The sequence below is a fragment of the Bos grunniens genome, chromosome 12 (genome assembly GCF_055505025.1).
Source record: "Bos grunniens cultivar Pamir isolate PY7600 chromosome 12, Bosgru_T2T1.0, whole genome shotgun sequence".
NCBI lineage: Eukaryota > Metazoa > Chordata > Mammalia > Artiodactyla > Bovidae > Bos > Bos grunniens.
In genome coordinates this window covers 91,516,130-91,539,889 of record NC_141176.1, presented here as the reverse complement: position 1 = coordinate 91,539,889, position 23,760 = coordinate 91,516,130, and the positions used below count along the sequence as shown (strand labels likewise).

At 55.9% G+C, this 23,760-nt stretch overlaps 2 protein-coding genes across 5 annotated transcripts in view; one reads left to right on the top strand and one right to left on the bottom strand.

Moving 5' to 3' along the window:
* RAB20 (RAB20, member RAS oncogene family) overlaps positions 1 to 15,747 on the top strand; it is a 32,087-nt gene extending 16,340 nt beyond the window's left edge. For 2 of the 4 annotated variants that reach the window (XM_086330567.1, XM_086330566.1), the window contains exons 2-3: positions 10,314 to 10,494; positions 14,774 to 15,747. In XM_086330567.1, coding sequence (XP_086186693.1) covers positions 14,803 to 15,297 — 495 coding nt within the window. In that variant the 5' untranslated portion in view covers positions 10,314 to 10,494; positions 14,774 to 14,802 and the 3' untranslated portion in view covers positions 15,298 to 15,747. The remainder of the gene's footprint in view (positions 1 to 10,313; positions 10,495 to 14,773) is intronic. The other 2 variants (XM_086330564.1, XM_086330565.1) reach the window with 1 other exon arrangement.
* LOC147362078 (uncharacterized) lies at positions 10,555 to 14,717 on the bottom strand. The gene is made up of 4 exons (XM_086330767.1): positions 14,663 to 14,717; positions 12,794 to 13,065; positions 12,608 to 12,722; positions 10,555 to 11,546 (listed from the first exon to the last, which is right to left on the bottom strand). Exons 1-4 carry the CDS (start codon positions 14,715 to 14,717, stop codon positions 10,834 to 10,836), a joined length of 1,155 nt encoding a protein of 384 aa, XP_086186893.1. The 3' UTR covers positions 10,555 to 10,833.
* Positions 15,748 to 23,760: the final 8,013 nt, after the last annotated feature.

Sequence of the window (23,760 nt, the reverse complement as noted above, 5' to 3'; positions counted from 1 at the left end):
TCTGTGTCTGCACAAGACTTGACCACCCCTGTGCTGTTCCCTGCGTGTTCCTGTTCTCCGCCTCCCTCCCCCGAGGTCCCCGCCTCTGGGCCCCCGATCACCTGTGCCCTCTTGACCCTTGAGGTGCTTAGGTCATTGGTCTGGCTCCCTCAGTAAGTGAGATAACCGAGGCCTTGAACATGTCTTTATTTTTGTATCTGTTGGGAAAGTCGTGATTTTGCCCTTTCTTGAAAACTGTCTTTTAACATGCGTCGCGTGGAGCTGTTTGGAAAATGCTCAACCAAATCTCATTCCTGTTCGAGCAGAATTCAGAGTCCCCTCCTCCACGTTAGACGTTTGTCGTCAGACGTTTCCTTACCTGGCAGGTGTTCATGCCACTGTCGGGGTTACTGGCTGCTTGCTTCCCCGGGCGTTCTCGAGCAGCTGTGTGCTCTGGCCTGTGCTTTGAGATCTGTAGAGCTGTGCCACTAATTGTGGGGGTGGGATGAGGTGCCTGCGTGTGCATGCAGCTATATGTGTACATGTGTGCATGTGTATGCACGTATGTTGTACAAGTGTATGTGCATGAGTGTGCAGGTAGACATGTACCTACATGTTGTGCATGCGTGTATATGAGCGTACAGGCAGACACACACGTGTGTGCACGCATGCAGGTATACATGCGCATGTGTGTTGTACACGTGCATGTGTGTGTGAGTGTGCAGGTAGGTAAACATGTGCGTGCATGCATGTAGACACATACACGTGTGCATATATGTTGTACACACATGTGCATATATGTTGTACACACATGTGCATGTGTGTGTATGAGTGCACAGGTAGGCATACATGTGTGTGTGCATGCAGGTATACGTACGCGTGTGTGTGCCTGTATGTTGTACACATGCACGAGTGTGCAGGTAGGTAAGCGTGTACATGTGCATGTGTGTGCAGCCAGGTATGCAATGTGTGTCCGCATGTGCAAGTGTGTGTTACATGTGTGCACACACAGTGTGTGCACACGTCTAGCTTGCCACTCTGCCCAGCGCCCGCAGCGACCCCTCAGCCAGGGTTAGCTCTGAGCCTTCCGAGGGGCACCGGCTGGCTGGGTTAGAGGAACATGACTCTGCCGACTCCAGGAACCAGGGACTAGGGGGTGGTTCTTCCTGTCTTACTGGCTGCCGGTCCTGAGAAAGGGCAAGTCAGCGTGAACGGAGGCCGTTTCTAACACTTGGAGTTCCTGCCGAGACTGCAGCTCTTTGGCGGGCTCCTGCTTCAGGGCAGCCTCGAGCGCTGTGGCGCTCCCCTGGGCTCCGTTGAGCTCGTTTCGCGCAGCCCGGGCTGTGGGAGGACGTTGCGCTCCCACTTCTCAGAGCCCGTGGACCTCTTGCTCCCTTGGTTGGCACCTTTTCTGCAGCAGCTGTAAAAGCTCATTCCGAACGTCACTAATTCCCAGTCTGATGAACAGCCTGGCCGCTCGAGTGAGACCTGCAGCTGCGCCCTGAGACCAGGGAGGGTGAGCTGCAGACGCTCGGGGTTTAGAGTCACCCCGCTCCTCTAGGGAGGCCGGGGCTGGGGGTGCGGCCACAGAATCCCGGCCGCCCAGACCTTCCTGGCCAGAAGCTGCCTCTCAGCAGGTCGCCTGCGAGTCGGGTCCAGGTCAGGAGCCTGGGCCTGCTCGGCCACGGGCAGGTGACTGTGGGCGTCCAGGGCAAGGGTCCGGCCGCTGGAGCCTCCTGGCGCTGTTTGCTCATGCAGTCCTGTTATCTACCTATCATCTTCCCACCGAGCATCACCTATCCGTCATCTTTCTATTTTCTTATCTGTCCTCTGTCTGCCAGTTTTAACCATGTGGAATTTTTTGTGATGAAATACACGTAAAATTTAGCAGTTCACTCATTTTTGTGTACAGCGTGGTGGCATTACGCTCGTTATCATTCTTGGTGCCAATCACCACTACTATCTCCAGAACTTCCTCATCTTCCGACTGAAGCTCAGTCCCCATTAAACACAAACCTGACCCCCTGCCCTCCACCCCCCAGTGACTACTTTTTTGCTTTTTATCTCTGTGAATTTGACTCTTCGAGGGAATTATTTAAAATTTCTACTTTTATGTATAACATAATTTTGTTATATTTAAATATGACAAACTAAGTTCAAGCAAAATACTTTTTGGTCAATGGCATTAAAAAAAAATTTAAACAGAATACTTTGATAGGATTGATTTGAAAGAGTTTTTGTTCTGTTAATGGATGCAGTTATATCCGGATACCTGCTCACCCCCAGAAGGCATTTCTGGTTTTACAATCAGTCTGTGGACAATGTACTTTCTAGGGAATTGTATTAGGACACACCCAGTCTGTCGAGCAGGAGATAACTACACTTGGTAAACATGTGTAGAATCCTTTGTTTCCTTCGATTGTTCAGAAAAGGCTTAATATCCTCCCCGTGGGTTAGAATTACCATGCTCCCCCCTTATCCTCTGGAGATGCATTCCAAGACCTGCAGTGGGTGCCTGAAACTGCACGTGGAACCAAGCTCTGTATATGTGATGTTTTTCCTACACCATCCATACGTTTGATGAAGTTTAATTTATAAATTAGGAACCATGAGAGATTAACAACAATAACTAATAATAAAATATCATAGTTATAACAATACCCTATAATAAACAAAGCAGCACACGATTCAAAAGTTGCAAATTGTTTATTTCTGAAATTTTCTGTTTAATATTTCTGGGCCGTGGTTGACCAAGTGTCATCTGAAACCTCGGGAAGTGAAACCTCAGGTAAGGGAGGTGATTGTTTCAGGAAAACATTCGTTGTGTGCTGTGTATTTCTCAGAAGACTGTATATTATGGAGAGGAAGACAAAACGCAGATTCTTTGAGAAATACCTAGGATATCTACTGGGTGGGTACCCCAGATCAGAAGCCATTTTGGATAACTTGATATTTTGAGAAAACCCTTTATAGAGTTAAAGTGCTTTCTTAACATCGTATTTGCAGTTCAGTCTTGTCTTTGAAGCAAGTTAAAACTTGCTTCAAAAAATCTGAAATGCTTTTAGTTTCCTGCTTTAATAAGTAGAGGATTTCACAAATAATTGACTTTTTCTTTGATAATCTCGTTTTAAAAGTTAATTCTCCTAGGACAACAGAGTATCTGTTGAAGGTAAAGGAGGTTGGGATTTAATGTCCTCATCTGTGAGACTTTTTGTTTCTTAAAGTTAACTCTGTTACATAACTGTATTTTCTTTGGATTTGCCATTTTTCTTAATACTAGACTGCTAAACAACGTCCCTTTATTTGAATTGTTTGGTCTTGTTATTGAATTATTTTTAGTAAATCTATGTCTGAAAAGAATGAAGTAATTTGAGAATTCCAGTTTTAATTGTTTGACCTTGAGAATTATTTCATAAAGCCCAATCAGTGAATCATAGGTGAGGGATTAACTTATGAGCAGGTAATTCTTTGGGTGGTTTGTACATCATATGTATTCTTGCTTTTTGTTCAGGCTTCAGATGGCCAAACAGAAATGACAGGAATGACACAGATGCTGATTTGGGTACATGTCATTGTGTGTATTGAAATGTGGAAATCATTTTCCTCTCTCCCATGTGTTGGCATTTCTTGAGTTGGAAATCATTTGGGGTTTGGGTTCTTTTATTTATAGAAGGGAAAAGAAACCCTCATCTTACAGGCATGGGTTAGGATGACTGTGGTTAGTTGCCGACTGATCCGGGAGTGAAGTCCCACAAAACTGGTTTTCGTTCTGATGCTGGTGTCAGCCTGCGGGCCTCCCAGACTCCCAGAGGGCTCACCTCTTCTGTGTCATGAAGCAGGGCTCTGTTTGGGATGCCTTTTGGTGGTCACAGACGGTTAAAAACAAAGGACCTGTAAATGCAAGCAAACTCAGTTGGATCATTGGATTTAAAACAGTTTATCTTTAAAACGCTGTCTAGGCACCGCCTTGGCTGGGGTCATTCATTAATCGGGGCCGAGGTTTTAACTCTTCCTTCTGGCAGGAGAGAACCCTTTCTAATATCGTGGGGTAGGACTTTATCTTCTTCCTTTTCAGCTGCTCTGCCTTCACCGCCAGCTGGTGACTGTTGGCTCGGGATCTTTCCCTGCACGGAATCTTCCCAAGGTTTCCGCAGGTGGTGACGTGGAACGGCCGTGGGGCCAGGGCTCAGCCAGGGAAGGGCCTGGTCCCTGGACTACCCCACCGGGTTGGTGAGGCCAGGCTGAAATCCCATGAAGCCGGAAGAATGTGGGTTTCTGCCTTCAGAGCACAGTCGCTTCAGGGCATCCGTACCCTGTGGGGGCCGTTTCCACCGCGACAACTCAGGCTTTCCCCGTGGGTGCTTATCTTGCCTTTAGGGTTTCCTCAGTTTCTGATAACAGAGTGGTTACTCTTACTTCATTACTTCTTCTAGACTTTGAGATTGCCGTTCTTCAGTCGCTGAGTTGTGTCCGTGTCTCTGTGACCCCACGGACTGCAGCACGCCAGGCTCCTCTGTCCTTCACTGTCTCCCAGAGTTTGCGCAAATTCATGTCCATTGGGTCGGTGATGCCATTCAACCATCTCATCCTGTGTCTCCCCCTTTTCCTGCCTTCAATCTTTCCCAGCATGAGTCTTTTCCAATGAGTCAGTTCTTCACATCACGTGGCTAAAGTATTGGAGTTTCAGCTTCAGCATCAGTCCTTCCAATGAACACCCAGGACTGATTTCCTTTAGGATGGACTGGTTGGATCTCCTTGCAGTCCAAGGGACTATCGAGAGTCTTCTCCAACACCACAGTTCGAAAGCATCAATTCTTCTGTGTTCAGCTTTCTTTATAGTTCAACTCTCACATCCATACATGACCACTGGAAAATCCATAGCTTTGACTAGACAGAGCTTTGTCAGCAAAGTGATGTCTCTGTGATTTAACACGCTGTCTAGGTTGGTCATAGGCTTCCTTCCAGGGAGCAGGCGAGCCCAGTCTCGTCCTGCTGACCCAGCTTGGAGAAGGACTTGATCTGGCAGTTCAGCCTTGTGCTCAGGATCTGGCCCCTAGATCTGGTGCCTGGGGTTCAGGACCGCCTCTGCCTGTGTGCCCCCAGGCCTTGTCTCCTCTGTCAGGGCTTCCATCAGGCCTGGAGGTGGGAGTGTGGCCACAGTCCCCCTGGGGGATGGGAGGGGCGAAGTCGCCGTGAGTGTGACGAGCGTGGATGCTGTGAGCACTGCAGATGTGTGAACTCTGGGGAAAGCTATTCACACGCACACTCGCTGTGAGAGCCAAACTCGCTCCTGCTTCTGCTCTGCCTGCTTGACGAGGTGACGCTTGCTCGAGGGGACGCTGGTCACTCTGAAGCTCACCTGCCCATTTGTGACAGCCTCCTCTCTTAAGACACAGCCCACGAGCTGCTGCTCGTCTGGATAATTTGTTAGTTTTCTTTGACATCTTCCTCACCTCTTCCTTATAGAATTTCTCAAAAAGGACAGTGTGCCGGACGTGGGTGGTGGTTTCTTCTTGTGCAAGGCAGCCTGGGGGTTGAAGGTCATTCGTTTGAGCGGCACAGGGTCAAGCTGGAGTCAGTGAGGCGGCTTTGGGCATTTCTGCCCCTGTGACCGAGCTCTGCGCACTCATCACGGCCTGTTTTCAGGAAGTGAGCAGAGTTGCCGACTCAGGCTCAGAAGGCGACACGTGACTCTTCATCTTCCCTGAGGCTGGGTGTTGAGTTCCCTGTTACCTCGATGTCCTTGCCAGTTTCTGCTCTGGAGGGTTCACTGAAGTTCACGAGCGTGTAGCTTGTGAGAGGAGCAGAAGTGGTGGGGGGTGGGACAGAAGGTTCTCGTGGCCGCCATGAGGATACTGTCGTTCAATTCATGACTTTCGGCATCTGTGAATTGGGAGGCCGTCGGCCTGCAGCCTGATTCACACCTTCATGGAGTGAGAGTCGATTCACACCTTCGTGGAGTGAGCATTTCCTGTCGTGATCGAACCCCACGCGCCGGTGGCGGCTTAAAGGAACAGAAACGCGCTGTCTCATGGGCCTGGAGGCTGGACGTCTGGAATCGGGTGGGCAGGGCCTGCTCTGTCTGAAGGCTCCCCCACCCCCAGCTTCAGGCGGGCGCTGGGGCTCCCGGCTGCTGGACGCATCGTCTTTGCGTCGTCACGCCTGAGTGTGTATTCCACTTGTTGTGTGTGCGTGCGCGCGTTAGGTGCTCTGACTCGTGTGTGTGTGTCAGCCTCTCACTTGTGTCCGACTCGTGTGTATGTGTGTGTGTGTTAGCTGCTCACGACTCGTGTGTGTGTGTGTTAGTCGCTCAGTTGTGTCTGAGTCTCTCCGACCGCATGGGCTGCAGCCTGCCAGGCTCCCCTGTCCATGGGATTCTCCAGGCAAGCATCCCGGAGCGGGTTGCCGTGCCCTCCTCACTTCCTCTTCTTGCCGGGACACCGCTCATACTGGATTAGGTTCCAGCCGAACGACTGTATCTCGACCTGATTACACCTGCGGCGTCCAGATGAGGTTCCAGTCACAGGATCCGGGGTGAGGGCCTCCACTTTAGGGCCCACCACTCAACCCCCTGCCGACGGAGACGAGACTTTCGAAACCGCGTCTCTTATAGGACAAAACCCAAGAATAAAAGAGGAAAAGGGAGGTGATAGCTTAAAACCCAGGAAAAGCCTGACACGAATCCCTGCTTCATTCCTCGCCTCCCTGTGCAGGGCCTGCCCCCTGCCCAGTAAAGCGCGTGCCCCTTGTCCGCTGTGGAAACCCGTCCTTCCCATGCTTGTCATTTGGCTGTTGACCACCTGCTGGAGAGGGCACGGCAGCTCCATGAGCGCTGCTCTGTCCTGAAGCCGGGGCGGGGGTGCCCCAGGACGGGTGGGGCGGGAGACCCTCTCCCTCTGTTGACCTGACTTAGGAGAAGCAGCCGGGCCTGTGAGGAGGACGGAGCAGGAGCCTAAGGCAGGTCGTGTCACAGCGATCCTTGAGGTCGCTGAAGAGTCTCTCGGCCACGTCCCCTTCCTGCGGGCCCAGCCGCCAGTTTGGCTGCGAGGCTTGACCTCTGGCCGCTCTGGTGCCGGGTACGGGAGGGCACCAGGGTGCTGACCACGCAGGACGGGCCGGTGGGGTGGTCTCTGCTCGGGGAGGGCCCTGGAGAGGAAGGGGAGACAGTCCTGTCCACTTCAGGGCCTGGCCTCACGAGCGGCCATGTTCCCACGGGGACACCTTGCAGAGAAGCATGTGTCAGTGAGGCTTCGCCAGAGACACAGAACCAAGAGGATACATGGATACACATCCTCCTGAGAGAGAGACAGACACGGAGAGAGACAGACACAGAGAGAGACAGACACGGAGAGAGACAGACACGGAGAGAGACAGACAGACATGGAGAGACAGACACGGAGAGAGACAGACAGACACAGAGAGATAGACACAGAGAGACAGACATGGAGAGAGACAGAGAGAGACAGACACGGAGAAAGACAGATGGACAGGGAGAGAGACAGACATGGAGAGAGAGACAGATATGGAGAGAGACAGACACAGAGAGACAGACATGGAGAAAGACAGACGGACAGGGAGAGAGACAGACATGGAGAGAGACAGACAGATATGGAGAGAGACACAGAGAGAGACGGATGGACATGGGGAGACAGACATGGAGAGAGACAGACAGACACAGAGAGACAGACACGGAGAAAGACAGACGGACAGGGAGGGAGACAGACATGGAGAGAGACAGATACGGAGAGAGACAGACACGGAGAGATAGACACGCAGAGGCAGAGATGGGTTCAATCGGGAGGGGGAGAGTAGCTGGCCCGGGAGTGTGTGGTTGGCGGTCTGAACTGCGTGGGGTGGGCTGGCAGGCAGGAGACCCGCGGGAGAGGGTTGCTGCCGCATCTCGAGTCCCAAACTGGAAGCAGCTTTGGGCAGCAAGGTTGGAAACTCAGGCACAACGTCTTATGACTCAGCTTGTTGTCTGGGGGCGGAGCTCCTTTTTCTCCAGGAAATCTCAGTCTTTGCTCTTAAAGCCCTTCAACTGATGGGACAAGGCCCACCTACATCATGGGGTATTCAGCTTTATTAAGTCGGTTGATTGCCGACGTTGATCACATTCAAAAGAACCCACCTGGCAACAGCCAGACGCAGGTCAGACCACATGACTGGGCACCACTCCCTGGCCGTGTCAGCACGTAAGGTTAAGCATCACTCCCAGCAGCTCAGTGGCGGACACTCACCCTCATGCACTGGAGCCACCCTAACCCTCGTGCACTGGAGCCTCGGGTGGAGGGTGGACTCTCAGCTGAAGTGGCTTTGCACACATAGGGAGGGACAGCGTGCCCAGCGCTGGGCCCACACAGAGCTGGCCTCCTTTGTCACCCTGGGAAGGCGCCGGACCCTGCACGAAAGAGCTGTAAGCATCTGTTCTTTGTGGCCACGCCTGGGGGCAGCCATTTCCTCGGGCCAGTTTTGCACCAGGCTCGCTGTCAGTGTAGACACAGACACGCAGACGGAATGTTCTGGATCTCGCCTGTGATGGTAACCTGTCTTCAAAACTCACCACGCTGTGCACAGCTAAACTAAAGTCGTCCTTCAGGTGGTTTGTTTACAGTGATGCGGGGGACCTGGGAAACTTTGGAGAAGGGTTTTATTTCACATTTTACACTCATCTTGGACAGGAAGCGCATCACGGCTCACCCTGGTCTGAGCCTCTCCGGGCTGCACTGGGTCATCTCAGAGACGGCCCTGGGGTGTCTCTGTGCCCCTAGCTCCGGTTCTGTGGTTCTGTTTTTATCTTCATGTTGCCACATCAGTGTTTCTGTGTGTTTCCAGAGTTCCTCTTTCTTTCAGTGTCTGCCCTTAGATTTCCTGATAGACTTCGCTCTTCAGCTGACCTGGGAAAAGGGTCATTTACCCCGAGTGACCGCCTCTTCTCTCCCCCTTCTGCTCACTTCCAGCTGCACATCACGTCCTCCAGGGGAGCTGTTAAAGGTGCAGGATACCCGTGCCCCAGATCCTGGTTCCTGTGCTCCAGGGTCGGGGAGTCTGAACGCCAGTATTTTTTAAAAGCTGCTCCCCCTCCCCCATGATTACAGTATGCAGCCAGTATTGCGAGATGGTTTCTGTTATTTAAAACTGTGTGGCCAAAAGGACATGCCCCTCGGGCTGAAGTGCTGGTCGGCGCCTGGCAGGAGGTGACGTCACCTGCAGCATCAAAGAGATGGAACCTGGATGTGGATCCTCACTGCCCGGCGGCCAGCAGGTGGTGTGGCCGCTGACCTCTGTCCTCCTGCCTGGAGCTGGTTTTCAGCTCTAGTGGCACAGTGGGCGGGAGTCACATGACCAAGCGCCCCGGGAATGGGGGAGAAGGTCATCCTCCAAGAGCACGCCTTGTTTGAATACAGAGGATGTAGGAGGATGCAGGAGACTTCTTCCCACCCCTGTCTCCAGCTCCAAGGGAGACTGCCCTCAGGGCCACGTGGGTTCGCCAAGCCTGGCAGCCTGAGCCTCGGCTGCGTTGGTGAAGCAGCTAGCTGGTGACTTTTCTCACTGGGCCCTCAGGGCTGGTGCAGGGTGAGCCCGGTGTCCTAACATCCCCAGAAATGGACCATGAAGAAGAGGAAGGTTCCAGATTGCCTGGAGCTTCCACTCTGGAGCCGGGGCTCAGGGACCTGGCTTGGGGAAAGTGAGAGAGATACCTTCTCAGAATCCGAGCATTCGGGGAGGACCCTGTGAGCATCCCAGTTCAAGCCCATCACACAGATGGGGAAGTCATCGCTCCGAGGGGTCCAGGAGCTGACATTACAGCAGTCCAGACGCGGGGCCTGACTTCCGGCTCAGCACACACTCACCGACTCCTGGGAAACTTGCTGCAGAGCCTCGGGTTCAGATACACCCAGAGCTGACTGCAGACGGCCGTGTCTCACCACCTCCCCACGTGGTCCTCACTGCCTCCGTGATGCGAGGAACGCCAGGCTCCTGCTTGGAGGCAGTTCGGGACCGAGTTCAGAGCCCCTGTCCCCTGTCGGACTGGCTGGTCTTAGTATGGGCACTATGCTCGTTGGAAAGTGGGCTAAAGGCTCTGGGTTAGATCCAAAGCAAGATTTGAGAATTTCAAACCTGAAAACTGCACACTCGTAAATTCTTTAGCTGGGGTCACGGCATTCAGCTCGTTTGTGTTGGTTGATGGGTAGATGGGAGATCCAGGGTTTGATCAGCCATCTCACCTGCCTCTTTCCAGGCTGGCATCCGGGATGCTTTAGGTCCTACTCAGCTAAGTATTTTGCTTTCTCTTTTGGTATTATTACTATTTACTTTTTGTTTTTTTTTTAAAGGGCAAACCAGACAGTTTTATCTGGAAAGGAAAGCTATTTTAGGCCTTGGGCATTAACAGTCGCCTTGTTGTCCTCGGAGAAGACCACGTAACAGACGGGGAAGCTGGCGTGCCCGCCCACCACCCTCCTGTGAAATCTAGCGGGTGGGGGCTGACGCGTTCTTTGCCGCTCACCGTCTGAGGTTAGTGTGTGCGAGAGGAAAGGTCCCGGCCCAGTGGTAACGGTGGGGCAGCGATTCTTCTTTTCTTTTCTTTTTGACTAAAGCCTGCTGCTGCCGGTTTGGGGAGATGCCTCGGTTGTCGTCTCCCAGGGGGTTCACGAAGGGGGCGGGGGTGCTGTTTCGTGTCTGCCTGGAGGCACAGAGGGCAGTTTGACCTGAAATTTGCAATTAAGTTGTTAGGCAGAGGGCCGACCCGCTGTCTGTGCAGGAGGAGGGGACGTGGGGAGCACCCGGGGTGGCGGGCTGCCCTTCCTGGCGGCAGGAGTCTGGCGGCTGTGGACTCTCTCTGTCTTCAGCATCTCAGGGGCTCACAGGACGCGTGCCTCCACCTCCTGCCAGACCTGCCCGGGTTTCCCCCTCTCCAGCTCGCCTCCCTGGCAGATCGCTTGGGGAACGCTTGGGGTTTTGTTGGAGAAGCGGGTCCCTGGCTTGGGGTCCCTCTCTGAGCGACGGAGGTGACTGGTCGGGCAAAGCCCCTGAGACCCTTCTCCCGAACGTGGTGCCCTTCTCTGCGGGCTGTTCTATCCAGGGCTGGCCACTCTCCAGGGCTGGCCACTCGGGCAGGAGACTGTCCCCCGAGGAGGCTGGCTGCCGTCTGTGACGGGGTGGGACCATCTCAGAATGACTGGGGTGGAGCTCGTTTGTGTTTCTTGGCCACTTGGCTGGAAGCTGACTTGTTGGCAGAGGCCGCTGTGTTTGGCACACACACGTGTGTGGAGGTGTCATGCCTGCAACCCACGCTCCAGAGACCCTGAGCCAAGGGCTCTTCCTTTCCTTTGTACCAAGATTTCCCTTGTGTCCGAGTGGCGCCTGCCCACGACCTTTCCTCTGAATACTGTATTTAAACACGTGCAGTAAAGTACCGAGTTTGGCCAGAAAGCAGGTTAATAGCCGTTGAGACGTTGGGCTGACGGTAAACCTACAGAACTGTAGTGAGGCTCGAAAGCGGCTGTGGTTGTCGGCGGTGAAGCGCAGGGGTCGCTTCCTGCTGTCGCTTCTGCTTGGCCTGCAGTCTGAGGAGTGGAGGGAATGCCAGCTCTCGGTTAGAGGATGCTGGGAACAGATATTCCATCTCTCCCGGTTCAAGGTCACAGACTCCCGTGCTCTGCCCCACTGTGGTCAGCGGGGGCCTCTGGACCCTGGACTAGAACCCGAGACCATAAAAGCCTGGCCGGGGGCTGCTGGTGGGACGGACTGGGGGCTTGGTGCTCCGCCCAATGGGGGAGCCCTGGGTGGGTTGAGGGGCGGGGGGTCAGGTGCAGGATGCCGGGGGTGAAGCGCTGGTGTCCCCTGGGGAGCATGCACGCAGACGGCCGAGCTGTGTGGGCACAAGGTCGGGACAGGGGGTCGTCCACTCTCTGCCGTCGCTGACGGGGCGTCTTCTCATCCGCGTCCTGTGCGAGGGCGGATGATCCCACCCTGACCCGCCCTCCCCGGAGCTTTGCCTGCCATCCACCTCCCCCACGTGCCCTGTCCTTCTGGGAGGAAATGGAGGGGGGTGTCTGGTGGGCGCAGAGAGGCTGGGATGCTTTGGGGGGTGGGGGGACGGAGCTTGGAAGATCGGGGAGGAGTGACTGCCTGGGGGCCGCCGGTCTCTGGCCGGCCTGGGTCAGCGCTGGCTGAGTCCAGTACTGCAGTGTTCAAAGTGAACTTTGACCCGAGAGGTTCACATCCACCTGAGACCTGCTGGGGGCAGGGGCGGGATGGGCAGGGTCAGGCGGCGTTGGGGCTGCCGCACCCCACATACCCCAGGGAGGAATGAAGGCAGACTCCAGGCCCCACTCCTGCGGAGGTCAGAGTCCAGCTCGGGGCAGGCGTGTCAGGGTGTTCTGAAGGACGGTGAGCCCCGCAGACACCAGGGAGTGTGGGCAAGCAGTCCAGGGGCCTCTCCTGGCTCCTCTGTGGGGGCTGGACACGCCCAGAGAGGTCTCCCTGTTACAGAGTCCACCCTCCTGCTGCTTGCCGTGTGACAGGCCAGTAAATCGAGGGATGGTTTGTTGGGGCCAGGAGTAGCCCCTCTGCTCGGACAGCCAGCAGACCGAGAATGTGGTCGACTAGCGTCCCCAAGACCCACCTTGCCCGAGTTGGAATCCAGTTTCTTCTACAAGGGCAGGGGCCGGGCTGGTTGCTGCCAGCTTCTTGGTGCTGGGGTCCCTGGTTCTGGCCGTTGTCTGCAAGTCTGGTGCCACCTCCAACAAGACAATCATTATTTTTCTGTTCTGCAACCTTTTATCTCAAGATGAATGGAAATGAGTTATACCTTCAAAGGCCAGAGCCGGGAGAATGCGTATTCCAGCGTATTCCAGGCGGCAGGCAGCGTTCTTTTACAGAAGGTGCTGAGCCAGCGTGACTTAGCGCGGGTCACGGCACCAGGGTTGGTGCTACAGGAACAGGCCCAGTGCACCGAGTCCGGCTTGCTCGTCCTGCTCCGCACGCAGGCCCGGGGGCGGGGGTCTCTCTCCGCCTGTGCAGGGGGGCCCGGGACACCTTCCGGAGGGGCCCCTCCTGCATTTAGGGGCTGCCCTTCGTGCCCTCAGTGAGCCATCTGGCCCTTCTGAACGAGGAAGAAGGGGAACGGGGTTGGGGGGTGGTGTTTGGGAAAACCCGGGGACGAACGCGGTCCCACGTGGACGCTGGAGACCCCGGTGTGAGGGGCGCTGTCTTGCCGCGTGTGTGGTGGGCCTCTCGCATCCAGGGCTTCTGGCGATCTGACCTGAAAGAATGAAGGGAGACAAGTGGGGCGGAATCTCAGTTCTTTGGGGCTTTGACGCATCGGGGTTTCGGGTCTCCCCCGCCCCCTTCCTGCTCTGCCCTCCTCTCCCCCTTCATCTGGCCTCACCCCCTCACTTTCCCCTCACCCCTCTCCCGCTGTGTCTGCAGTTCGGAGTAAAGGTGGGAGCTGAGATGGGGGCAGGGTGTCATCTTGGCCTCTGACACGAATGAGGCTCCACCACCCAGCAAATCAGACCACGCTGTTACGAAACCAAGAAATCTTACAGAAGAAAATGCCGTGCTTTCCCTTTTTCTAAACAAATGGGGGGGGGGGGGGGTTGTGGCTTCACGTGTGCAGAGGTTTAATCGCCCTGAGTGTCATTGTGGAAACGGGTGTCTGTCAGCCACATAACCGAGGCCTCCACTCGGGGTTGTGCGGAATGCGCCAGGGCTCAGGGGGAACCCAGGCCAGGACAGGAAGGGGACCTGGAAGGGAGCTAGGGACCCCCTGGAAAGTCACAGCAGAAGCCCTCGGGGGTGCCCACCCTCCCCAGAGGACCAGAGAGGAGGGCTGCCCAGGGGAGAGCCATGCTGTGTTCTGGCTGTGACTGCCCAGCTCAGAAAACACCCTGAAAACTGAAAAGGCAAAGAGAACCTCAGACTGGGTGAGGCTCTCAGTGGGCACAGCCGGGGCTGGGCTCCTGGGGTCCGGCACTGTGTCCTGGCGTCTGGTCCTCCTGGAACTTCTGTCCCCCTCGGGCGCTGCCCCCGAGAATCCTGCGGCCCTGATGGGTGCCCGTGGGCAGGGGAGCGAGGGAGAGGAGGTGTGAGGGGCTGGGACCTCTCCCCCTGCTGCCACCGCCCACTCGGGGCAGGGGGGACACAGGTTTCAGGGCGGGCCTGCCTGCGGTGGGGAGACATGCCTGCCTGCTTTGCGTGTGGTGTGCACAGGAGCAGCCAGCTTGGCTTGAAAGCTGAGTTGCTCTCTTTTCCCTACAGGAGAGTGCGTTTCCTTAGTGTGTAGGTTCTGAGCTCCTCCTCTGGGAGGCCTGCAGCCTGGGGCGGTGGTCTCAGAGGCAGGGCAGGGCCTGGGGCTCTGGGAGCTGGGTGAGCCCCCGGGGTTGGAGTGGGGGCGGGCCAGGGAGGCAGACGGCCCCGCCGGGAGGGAGTCCCGACCCTGTCATCCAGAAGCCAGACCCTGGTGGGAGCGTTTCAGCTAAGCACCCTGGAGTAAGCTGCAGGAATAGGGAGCCCGCCGCCGCCCATGAGGAGGACAGCAGGGCGCGGGTGTCCCCCTTGTTTTGTGGGCTCACTGCGGTGCGTGGACGTGATTGTGCAGGAACTGCTGGCATGGTGACCATGCCGTCACCCCGTCTCTGCACAGCAGGGTCTCCATCTGGTTCAGCTGCAGCCGCACCGACACTTGGGGTCACGATTCCATCCGTGGTCCCTCCCGGGGGTCCCTCGTGCATGGTCGGGGGCGCCTCCAGACAGGAGAGATAACCAGCCGCTTCCTCTCCCCTCGCAGGGCGGGAGCAGTTCCACGGCCTGGGCTCCATGTACTGCCGGGGGGCGGCTGCAGTCATCCTCACCTACGACGTGAACCACGCCCAGAGCCTGCTGGAGCTGGAGAACCGGTTCCTGGGCCTGACGGACACGGCCAGCGCCAACTGCCTGTTCGCTGTCGTGGGCAACAAGGTGGACTTGAGCGAGGAGGCGCCCGGCGAGGGTGGCCAGGGAGGAGGACGTGATCCCGGGCAGGCGGGCGGGGGCAGCGGCGGCTCCAAGCAGGTGCAACTGGAGGACGCGATGGCCTTTTACAAGAAGATCCTCAAGTACAAGATGCTGGACGAGAAGGACGTGCCGGCCGCTGAGCAGATGTGTTTCGAGACAAGCGCCAAGACTGGCAAGAATGTGGACCTGCTGTTCGAAACCGTGTTCGACATGGTGGTGCCCGTGATCCTGCGGCAGAGGGCCCAGGCCCCACCGCAGACCGTGGACATCGCCAGCGCCCCGCCGCCCGCACGGACCAGATCCGGGTGCTGCTCCTGACGCGCCCGGGCCCGATCCCGGGGATCCGGGTGGGCTGAGGAGCCAAGCGGTGTCACTCTGTAGAACTGCACGTGGAGGAGGACCTGGGAGGAAGTGCCAGCCAGTCCCCAAGACAAGGGCCGTGTGACGCGACCCCCACGTCCATCGCTGCCCCGGGAGGTGGGCAGCAGACGGATCGTCCGGAGGAGCCACCTGCAGAGCCGGGCTCCCGGAGATCGGCGTCCCCTCGCTGCCCCGTCCTGACACCTGGACCCTGTCTCCGCACCTGCGTGATTCTCCAGGGTTCCTCTTCACTGTGATTTACCTTTGATCTAGCCATTTGGTACTTGTCTCTTGATGCCTCGTAATGATTCTTGACAAATGTTAATTTATATAAAATCAGGAATCGCTGTTTTTGTATTGTTTGCAGCATTGTGAGCCACTTTATTATTAAAAATTATTTAAGAAGAACCTGGGTTTGGACCTTATTTGTGCCCCCGTGGGCTTTAATGTCTGTCACACGGACTTGCAGTTTCTCACGTGGACTGTGGGTGAAGCATGACCTCACACTTCTGCAGCATCCCAGACCAAATTCTTACCCCAGGTCTTCACTGGGCTTTTCAGTAAAGAATCTGCCTGCCAATGCAGGATGGCCCAGATTTGATCCCTGGGTGGGGAAGATCCCCTGGAGGAGAAAATGGCAGCCCACTCCAGGATTCTTGCCTGGAGAATCCCATGGACAGAAGAGCCTGGCGAGGTACAGGCCATGGGGTCACAGAGAGTCAGACACGACTTGTGACCAAACAACAATGGGTCCTCATTGCCTCTGCAGCTGACCTGCGCTTCCCCAGGCCGGTGTCCAGGAGGGCAGCTGACCTGCGCTTCCCCAGGCCGGTGTCCAGGAGGGCAGCTGACCTGCACTTCCCCAGGCAGGTGTCCAGGAGGGTAGCTGACCCCCACTTCCCCAGGCGGGTGTCGGGAGGCACCGACACAAGACCCCTCTACTCACTCAGGAGTCGCCGTATCCATGATTTTTCTTCTCCTTCACTAAAAAAAAAAAAAAAAAAAAAATCAATACACTGTCACTCATTTCAAACTTAGTACTCAAACCACCTTGGGAAAGGTAAATTGTCCGCTTACACATATTTTCTCCCTCTGTTCAGATCGTAGGACTAAGAGCCATGGAGACTGCCCTCTTGGCCAGATAAGCCGCACCCATTGTTATAAATAAAGTTTTATTGGCACTCAGCCTGTTTGTTTTATATGCTCTCAGAGGCTACAAGGACCAAGCTGAGAATTTTCAGCAGAGATTCTGTCTACCACGAGCCCACAGGAGTCGCTCTCCAGCCCCTAACAGAAAATGTTTGCCCATCCCTCTGTTTAATGCCTTGTTATCTAACAGAAATATAACACAGATCACATATGTAATTCTAAATGATTTAGTAGCCATATCAAAAATTGAAAAGAAACAATTCCAGTAATATATTTTAGCCCAGTAGATGCAAAATAGTATGATTTCAACATATGACCCAATACTAAAGTTACTCTGGTGGCTCAGATGGTAAAGAATCTGCAATGCAGGAGATGTGGGTTTGATCCCTGGGTTGGGAAGATCCCCTGGAGAAGGGCATGGCCACCCACTCCAGTACTCTGGCCTGGAGAGTCCCAGGGACAGAGGAGCCTGGTGGGCTACGGTCCACGGGGTTGCAAAGAGTCGGAGTGACTGAGCAACTAAACACAGCACAGGGCTCCTTGCTGGGGCTGCTTGGGTGATGGCTGTGTGAGCTTAGGACACGTCTATCTTTTTGCTGCATGAAATCCTTACAAATTCCAGATATTTAGATTGGCTCATATGCCTAGTTGTCTTAAAGACACAAGTTCCAATAATAGAAGCAAAACTGAAGGCTCTGTGTCTGCTGACCTCTGTGCAGGTTGCCTGGGCAGTTGCTGAATCTGAAACCACCTTTCCAGGGGCGATGGGTGGTCAGCTTTGTTCTTAGGAGATGCCAGGAGAGGGAGGCTGTGAGAACACAGCTTTTGTTTTCTTGTGGAAGTGAAAGTGTTAGTCACTCAGTTGTGTCCGGCTCTTTGCAACCCCGTGGACTGTAGTCCACAAGGTTCCTCTGTCCATGGGATTTCTCAGGCAAGAATCCTGGAGTGGGTTGCCATTTCTTTCTCCAGGGGATCTTCCTGACCCAGAGATTGAACCCAAGTTTCCTGCATCGCATGCAGACTCTTTACAACATCTGAGAACTGTAGCCCATTCCAAAGAGAAAAGGGGTCAATTCGGTTACTTTTCACTGACGTAGATTAGTTTCCCATTTAGTGGGTGAAAGGTGTATTTATTTTTCCATAAAGTGTGTCTCTGATAAGGAGAGCTCTGGGAGACCCCGGAGCCCATCATGCAGACTGTGGAGGGGAGCGTCCTGTGAAGTCACTTCTGTCTCTGAGGTCAGGGTGGCTGAGTTCTCATGGCCCTTTCCTCCTGCACTGTCTCGCTCTGAGCATCCCTGGCTCGTGCCCTTGAATGACCCCTGTCCCAGAGGATGGCCCAGGATGGCACCTTCTCCATCAACAGCGTGTGAGCCTTGCACCCTCATGGCAGCCCTGAAGAGTAGGCTGCGCTCTGGGCTCCGTCCCAGGGGGACCCCGGGTGCCGGCCTGGGCTCTCACCAGGGAGACTGTCCCGGGGTCTGAGCTCACGCACGGGCTTCTGGCCGTGACCTCTCGGGGACCAGTTCCTGACCAAGAGGTTTCAGCTCCTCTAGTGAGCCAGCTGGTGGAAAAGGAGGAGGTCCTCAGCTGGGACCCCGAATGTTCCTTCCTTTCTTCCCTTGTTCAGATGCAGATGCTCTGGGGCTGGGAGGCTGTGGACAGCCCTGGGTTTCCCTTCTGAGCTTTCCCTCAAGTGTCCCCGGAAACCTCCTTCTTAATGGCAGCTCCAGGTCGGGTTTTTCCTAGGGGCCTTGAGGCGTCCTTCATGGGAAGCTTCAGTTCAGTTCAGTTCATTCGCTCAGTCGTGTCTGACTCTTTGAGGCCCCATGGACTGCAGCATGCCAGGCCTCCCTGTCCATCACCAACGCCTGGAGTTTACTCAAACTCATGTCTATTGAGTCAGTGATGCCATCCAACCATCTCATCCTCTCTTGTCCCCTTCTCCTCCCGCCTTCAATCTTTCCCAGCATCAGAGTCTTTTCCAATGAGTCAGCTCTTCGCATCAGGTGGCCAAAGTATTGGAGTTTCAGCTTCAACATCGGTCCCTCCAATGAATATTCAGGACTGATTTCCTTTAGGATGGACTGGTTGGACCTCCTTGCAGTCCAAGGGACTCTCAAGAGTCTTCTCCAACACCACAGTTCAGAAGCATCAATTCTTCAGCACTCAGCTTCTGTATAGTTCAACTCTCACATCCAAACATGACCACTGGAAAAACTATAGCTTTGACTAGAGAATGCTTATGTTGTAATCTGGGCTTCCCAGGTGGGCCTAGTGGTAAAGAACCTGCCTACCAATGCAGGAGACATAAGAGACTCGGGTTCGATCCCTGGGTTGGGAAGACCCCCTGGAGGAGGGCATGCAACCCACTCCAGTATTCTTGCCTGGAGAATCTCATGGACAGAGGAGCCTGGTGGGCTACAGTCCATAGGGCCGCCAGGAGTTGGACATGACTGCGCTGACTTAGCACACATGCACACTCGCATGTTGTAATCTGGGTGCTGGATCATGGGTCTCCCTTTTCACAGGCTGTGAGGCTGGGATCTTACGAGAGCACTTTGGTCATTTCTGAACCTGCCCTCCTGGTGGAATCGGCGCTGCCTGCTGTTCTGGGAACCCTTCCCGCAGACGTCCGGCAGCTCTGCCTCCAGCGAGGTCTCTCTCTGGCTGAGGTGAGCGGGGCTCAGAGCCCGTGATGCCATGGGCAGTGCATCGGAGATGGTCCTGTCCTCCAGAGGGAAGGGGCTGCACTGACCTGTGCTTCCCGTGAGCTCCGCTGGTCCTGCACATGCAGAGCACCTGTGCTGATGACCACGAATGTCCACGACACCCACGAGTCACCGAGGGAGGCAGGCGCTGGGGAGCAGGACCCTGTGTGGGAGCCAGGGTGGCCTCTCCAGGGCTGCGGTACAGGATCCGCTCCAGCTGCGGTGGTTCTTTCCTTCCTGTAACTGGGCGGGGGGGTGGCCCTTCTCTCCATCCCCCCCGCCCGCCCCTATTAGATCAAACCCGCTCCCTTGGGGCTTGCTCCCATCTTTCCCACTTCTCCAAGATGGACCCTTTAGCCTGCCCTGTCAGAACTGGGCAGGGCAGCTGGGTCTGCTCTGGGGGCTCTGGGGTCCCGTCCTCCCTTGCTGCATCCTAGAGAAAGGTCTACCTTGTGCATTTGCAGGACCTTCTTCCTCCAATGGACTGACCTTGAACTCACTGGCCCTCACCGGGGAGTACGATCTGGAAGACACCTAGTGTGGGGGTGTGAGGACCCAGGCCCAGTGTAAGGACGGGTGTTTCTGGGGCCAGAGCCCCAGGCGGCTGGAGAGGGAGGCCCCCACCGAGCCCAAGTCCAGCGCCTTCCCGGAGCCGCCTTCCTTCTGGAGGATGGCGTGGCTGTGTAGGCTTCTAAAGGGCAGTCACCCACTACCCAAGAGGAGGAGTGCCCCTCATTTTACCCCCATCTGGTTCTGTCCATTGGCAGAGTCGCGGGGGCCCAGAGGGAGTGCCCTGGGTGCTCATCTCACAGGCCCAAGGCTGCCAGCGTCCCGGGGAGGAGAGCTGGGCGGGCCCCGGGCCGCCGTCATCTCGGGCCACCCTGCGGTGTGTCTCTAGGGACCCCGGCCTCCTCCTCCTGGGTGTCACTGGCTTGTTCCTCCCTGTGTACTGGGGGCTCCTCATTGGGGGCGAGGTCCTCCGGTGGGGAGGGAGGTGTGGGGAGCCCTGAGCAGAGTCCTCATAATCTGAGTGCAGGAATTCCTCCCCAGGAGCCTGCAGGTAGAAGGCAGAGGGGAGTCTTCCGACGTCTGCAATAAGGGAGGTCAGCTCCAGGAGAGCGTGTGGGTCTCCGTCTTGGAAAAGCTGGATCCTGCCCAGTGGCCTCTGGGAAGTGGCTGTGATTTTAAGGCTGTTTTACGCACCCACAGGCTCCCATTCTGCCTCCACCCCGGAGGCCCTTGGCTCCTGAACTTGGCTGTGGAAGGAGGCAGGGCCTCTGTGAGCCAGTCTGCACTCAGCCAGGCCCCCAGGGTCAATGTGCAGGCGGGGAGGCACTGGGGCCCCTGGGATGTACCTCCCCGCTGCAGTCACCCTGAGCCACCTGGGCCCTGTGTTGGGACTCCATTAACAGCGGTGATCTGGGGACACGGGCTCGGGGTGGAGTACTGCCCCTAGTTGGGCTGTGTCCCCTCATCCTTGGTGGTGCACCCATGAGGTGGAACCTCCTTAGCTGTAAAATGGAGCGAGAATCACAGCTCATGGAGGGTGGCAGGTGGGGCTGCCCCCGGGAGGGCCCTGAGCTTGACGTGCTCGGCAGGGAGGATGAGTGACCGTCCCCGAAGGTGACTGTCGACTGGGAGGACCGTCGACTGGGAGGACCGTCGACTGGGATCGCTGTCGACTGGGAGGACTGGCTGAAGAGCCTTGTTTTCCTTTTTTCACTACTATAAAAACAAGCTGGATTCACCCAAGAACACAGTTGCTTCACGAAGCTTTGCCTTTGTGCTTCGACTGTGGCCTTTAAAGTTTTGTTTTTAGTGGCTGTGAGTGATGATAGGGGAGTATGGGAACCGGAAAAGGTGCTTTCTCTTCTGAGGGACATGTGTGCGTGTGCACGTGGTGTGTGTAGGCACACGTGTGTATATGCATGTGTGATGCGTGTGCACACACATGCACACCAGTACGTGTGCCTTCAGTGAACACCCAGCAGCAGTGGGAGCTGAGGTCAGACACAGGCGGGACCCACGAGCCCTGCTGTCTGATCCGGAGACCACACGGTCTGGAAGTCACGGGGTGCCCGCAATGGCCGTTCCTGCTGGGTGGTGCCTGGAGGGTGGTCCCTGCGCCCTCCTTCCCTAACCATGAGGCTGGAGTGGAGGCTGAGGTCGCGGCTGCATCGGTGGGACCACAGTGAGGGGGGCCGGGGCGGGCCCTCGTCTCCAAAGTCATCACGTCCGCATCCTCCCCTCCCCACGGCTTAGTGCCTGCAGCCTGCTGTCCCTCTTTGTAAGAACCGCCACGGCCCCTTCTGGGAGTGGCTGCCTGGAGTGGGGCCAGGTCCAGTGTGGCCTGAGCCGGGGTGTCCCTGGGTGCAGGTGGAACAGTGCTCTGTGCCCACGTCACCCCCCAGCGGCTGCGGGAACCTGTCCGTGTGGCTCTGGGGCTGTGGGGGCTCCGTGTCCCTGAACTTACAGCCTGCGGACGGTTTGCTCGGGCTCGCCCTGCCGTCTCACCGTCCTCCTGAAGCTCAACGTCACCCTTTCCGTGCGTGTCAGGAATTTATGTGCAGAGCAGTTCTAGCTCGTCCCCCACACAGCCTAATTTTGATAACTCGTCTCCATGGGAATGTCTTTAAAACCCCCCAGTGACGGGGAGTCTCCACCCCCTTCCTCCTGAAGCCGGGCCATGACACCAGACTCACACGAGGTGTGCACACCGGCTCTCTGCGGGCCCCTCCACCACAGGAATGGGTTTTATGCTCAGGACGCCACCGTGGCCCGCGGTGTCTGGGTGTCAGCTCTCCCGAGGGCCCCCCGACCCCGAGCGCAGACCTGCTCCAGCGTCCTCCTGACTGGCTCTTCTCGGGCAGCGGGAGCAGCAGCAATCATCCCGGGCTCAGCCTGGCTCTTGGTGCCCCTCCAACCGGCCAGGGTGTGTCCGGAGGCATCTTGTGCGGTTTCACGTGAGGCTAGGCGCCGTCTGTGGTGGGGGTGAAAGCAGCCAAGTTACGAGGCGTCAGGAGGCAGTGACTCTGACCTCAGGGCGCCCACGCTCGGCAAAGTGGGGACACTGTTGGCCACTCAAGGACCCTTAGGTTCTGGCTGGTGGTTGTTCTTAGCCCTGAGAAACTAGACCCGAGAAGTCGCACGCAGCATACATGGGCCTGTGAAGGGCAGCTTGAAGTTTCAAGTTGCAGAAGCTTGGCTGTTTGACTTCAGACCAGGAATCTTCACCCATGACCGTGACTTGTGCCGGATCCTGGGGTCATGTACACAAACAGAGGTGGATTATCTGTATTTGATTTATATTTTCTGTTTACATTTGGCGTCCAGTTATGTACTGAGACCTTGATCTTGGTCTTCCCGCCTTATGTGTTTTAGGTGTGAAGTCCGGGACTTTGTGGTGTTTAATGCTGGGCACCTAATGCCCTGGGAACCACACAGAGGCAAAGCTAAGCCATATGAGAGCACGGGTGTGAAACTTGAAAATAGTGAAACAGTATAGAATCTAAAGAATCTTTCATTCAATTAAAAGGAGAGGCTAGACCAAATTGAGCAGAAATTTTCAGGACTGTGGCAAGCGTCATGACCACCCTGCGATCTTGGGGACTGGGGTCTGGCAAGAGCAGTTGCCCCCCCAGCCTCCTGTGTGGGCATCTTTCAGGCCCCGGCCTCGGCCTCTAAGGGCTCAGCTGCCCACTATAACTGTTGCTATGGAAACCAGCTGTGCCCAGGTGGAGCGTACCGTAGCTCCCATCACCTTCACCTGGTCTCTGCCACCTCCCCTGGGGTGCTCAGAGCCCGCTCTACACTCCTGAACCTGTAACCCAGCCTGGCCCCCGGGGGCAAGAGCTGGAGGCGGAAAATGTGCCTTGCCCATCGGTGGTCCTTGTGTGGCCTTCCTCAGTGTGGGGGGCTGTGCGGCAGGGCTGAGCTCTGTACTGAGGCAGCCTCCTTCCGCCAGGCACCAGCCCCCCTCCCCGCCCCCCGCCCGGAGTCCCGTCCTCCCTTAACCTCCCTGGCACACAGTCCTTGGCTCAGGCGGCGCCGGGGAAGGCAGGCCAGCCCGGGGCTGATCCCATTTAAATAACACCGTCAAGTGAAATGCTTACTTTGTGACTATACAAATTGTTCTCAAAGGAGGTCTAAGGTGAGACTGAGTTCTGAAGGGTAAAAAGAAACTCTGTGAGCTGGATGCCCAGGCGTCAGCCAGGTTCTGGAGAAACTGAAGCCAGAAATGGGTCTTGGAGATTTGATTTATGGGATTTGATTTGGGACGTTATGCCAGGGCGGGTTGAATGACTTTGGAAGTATGTTTAGAGGTATCTCCCTCCTAACCCCTGTGACTGCAGGTTGAGAGTGTTTTCTGTGAACATCACCACATTGTAAACACAAATACAGTTCCCTGAGAAACCAATGACGATACCACAGGCTTCGGTTCAGTCTGCTGAAATCTGGAAAATACAGCAGCGCAGTGTGGAGCTGGGCCGGGATGCAGGGTTTGGGGTTCAGTGCAAATGTCCTGCCCTAAGAACTTGAGAAAGGCAGGCAGGCAACAACG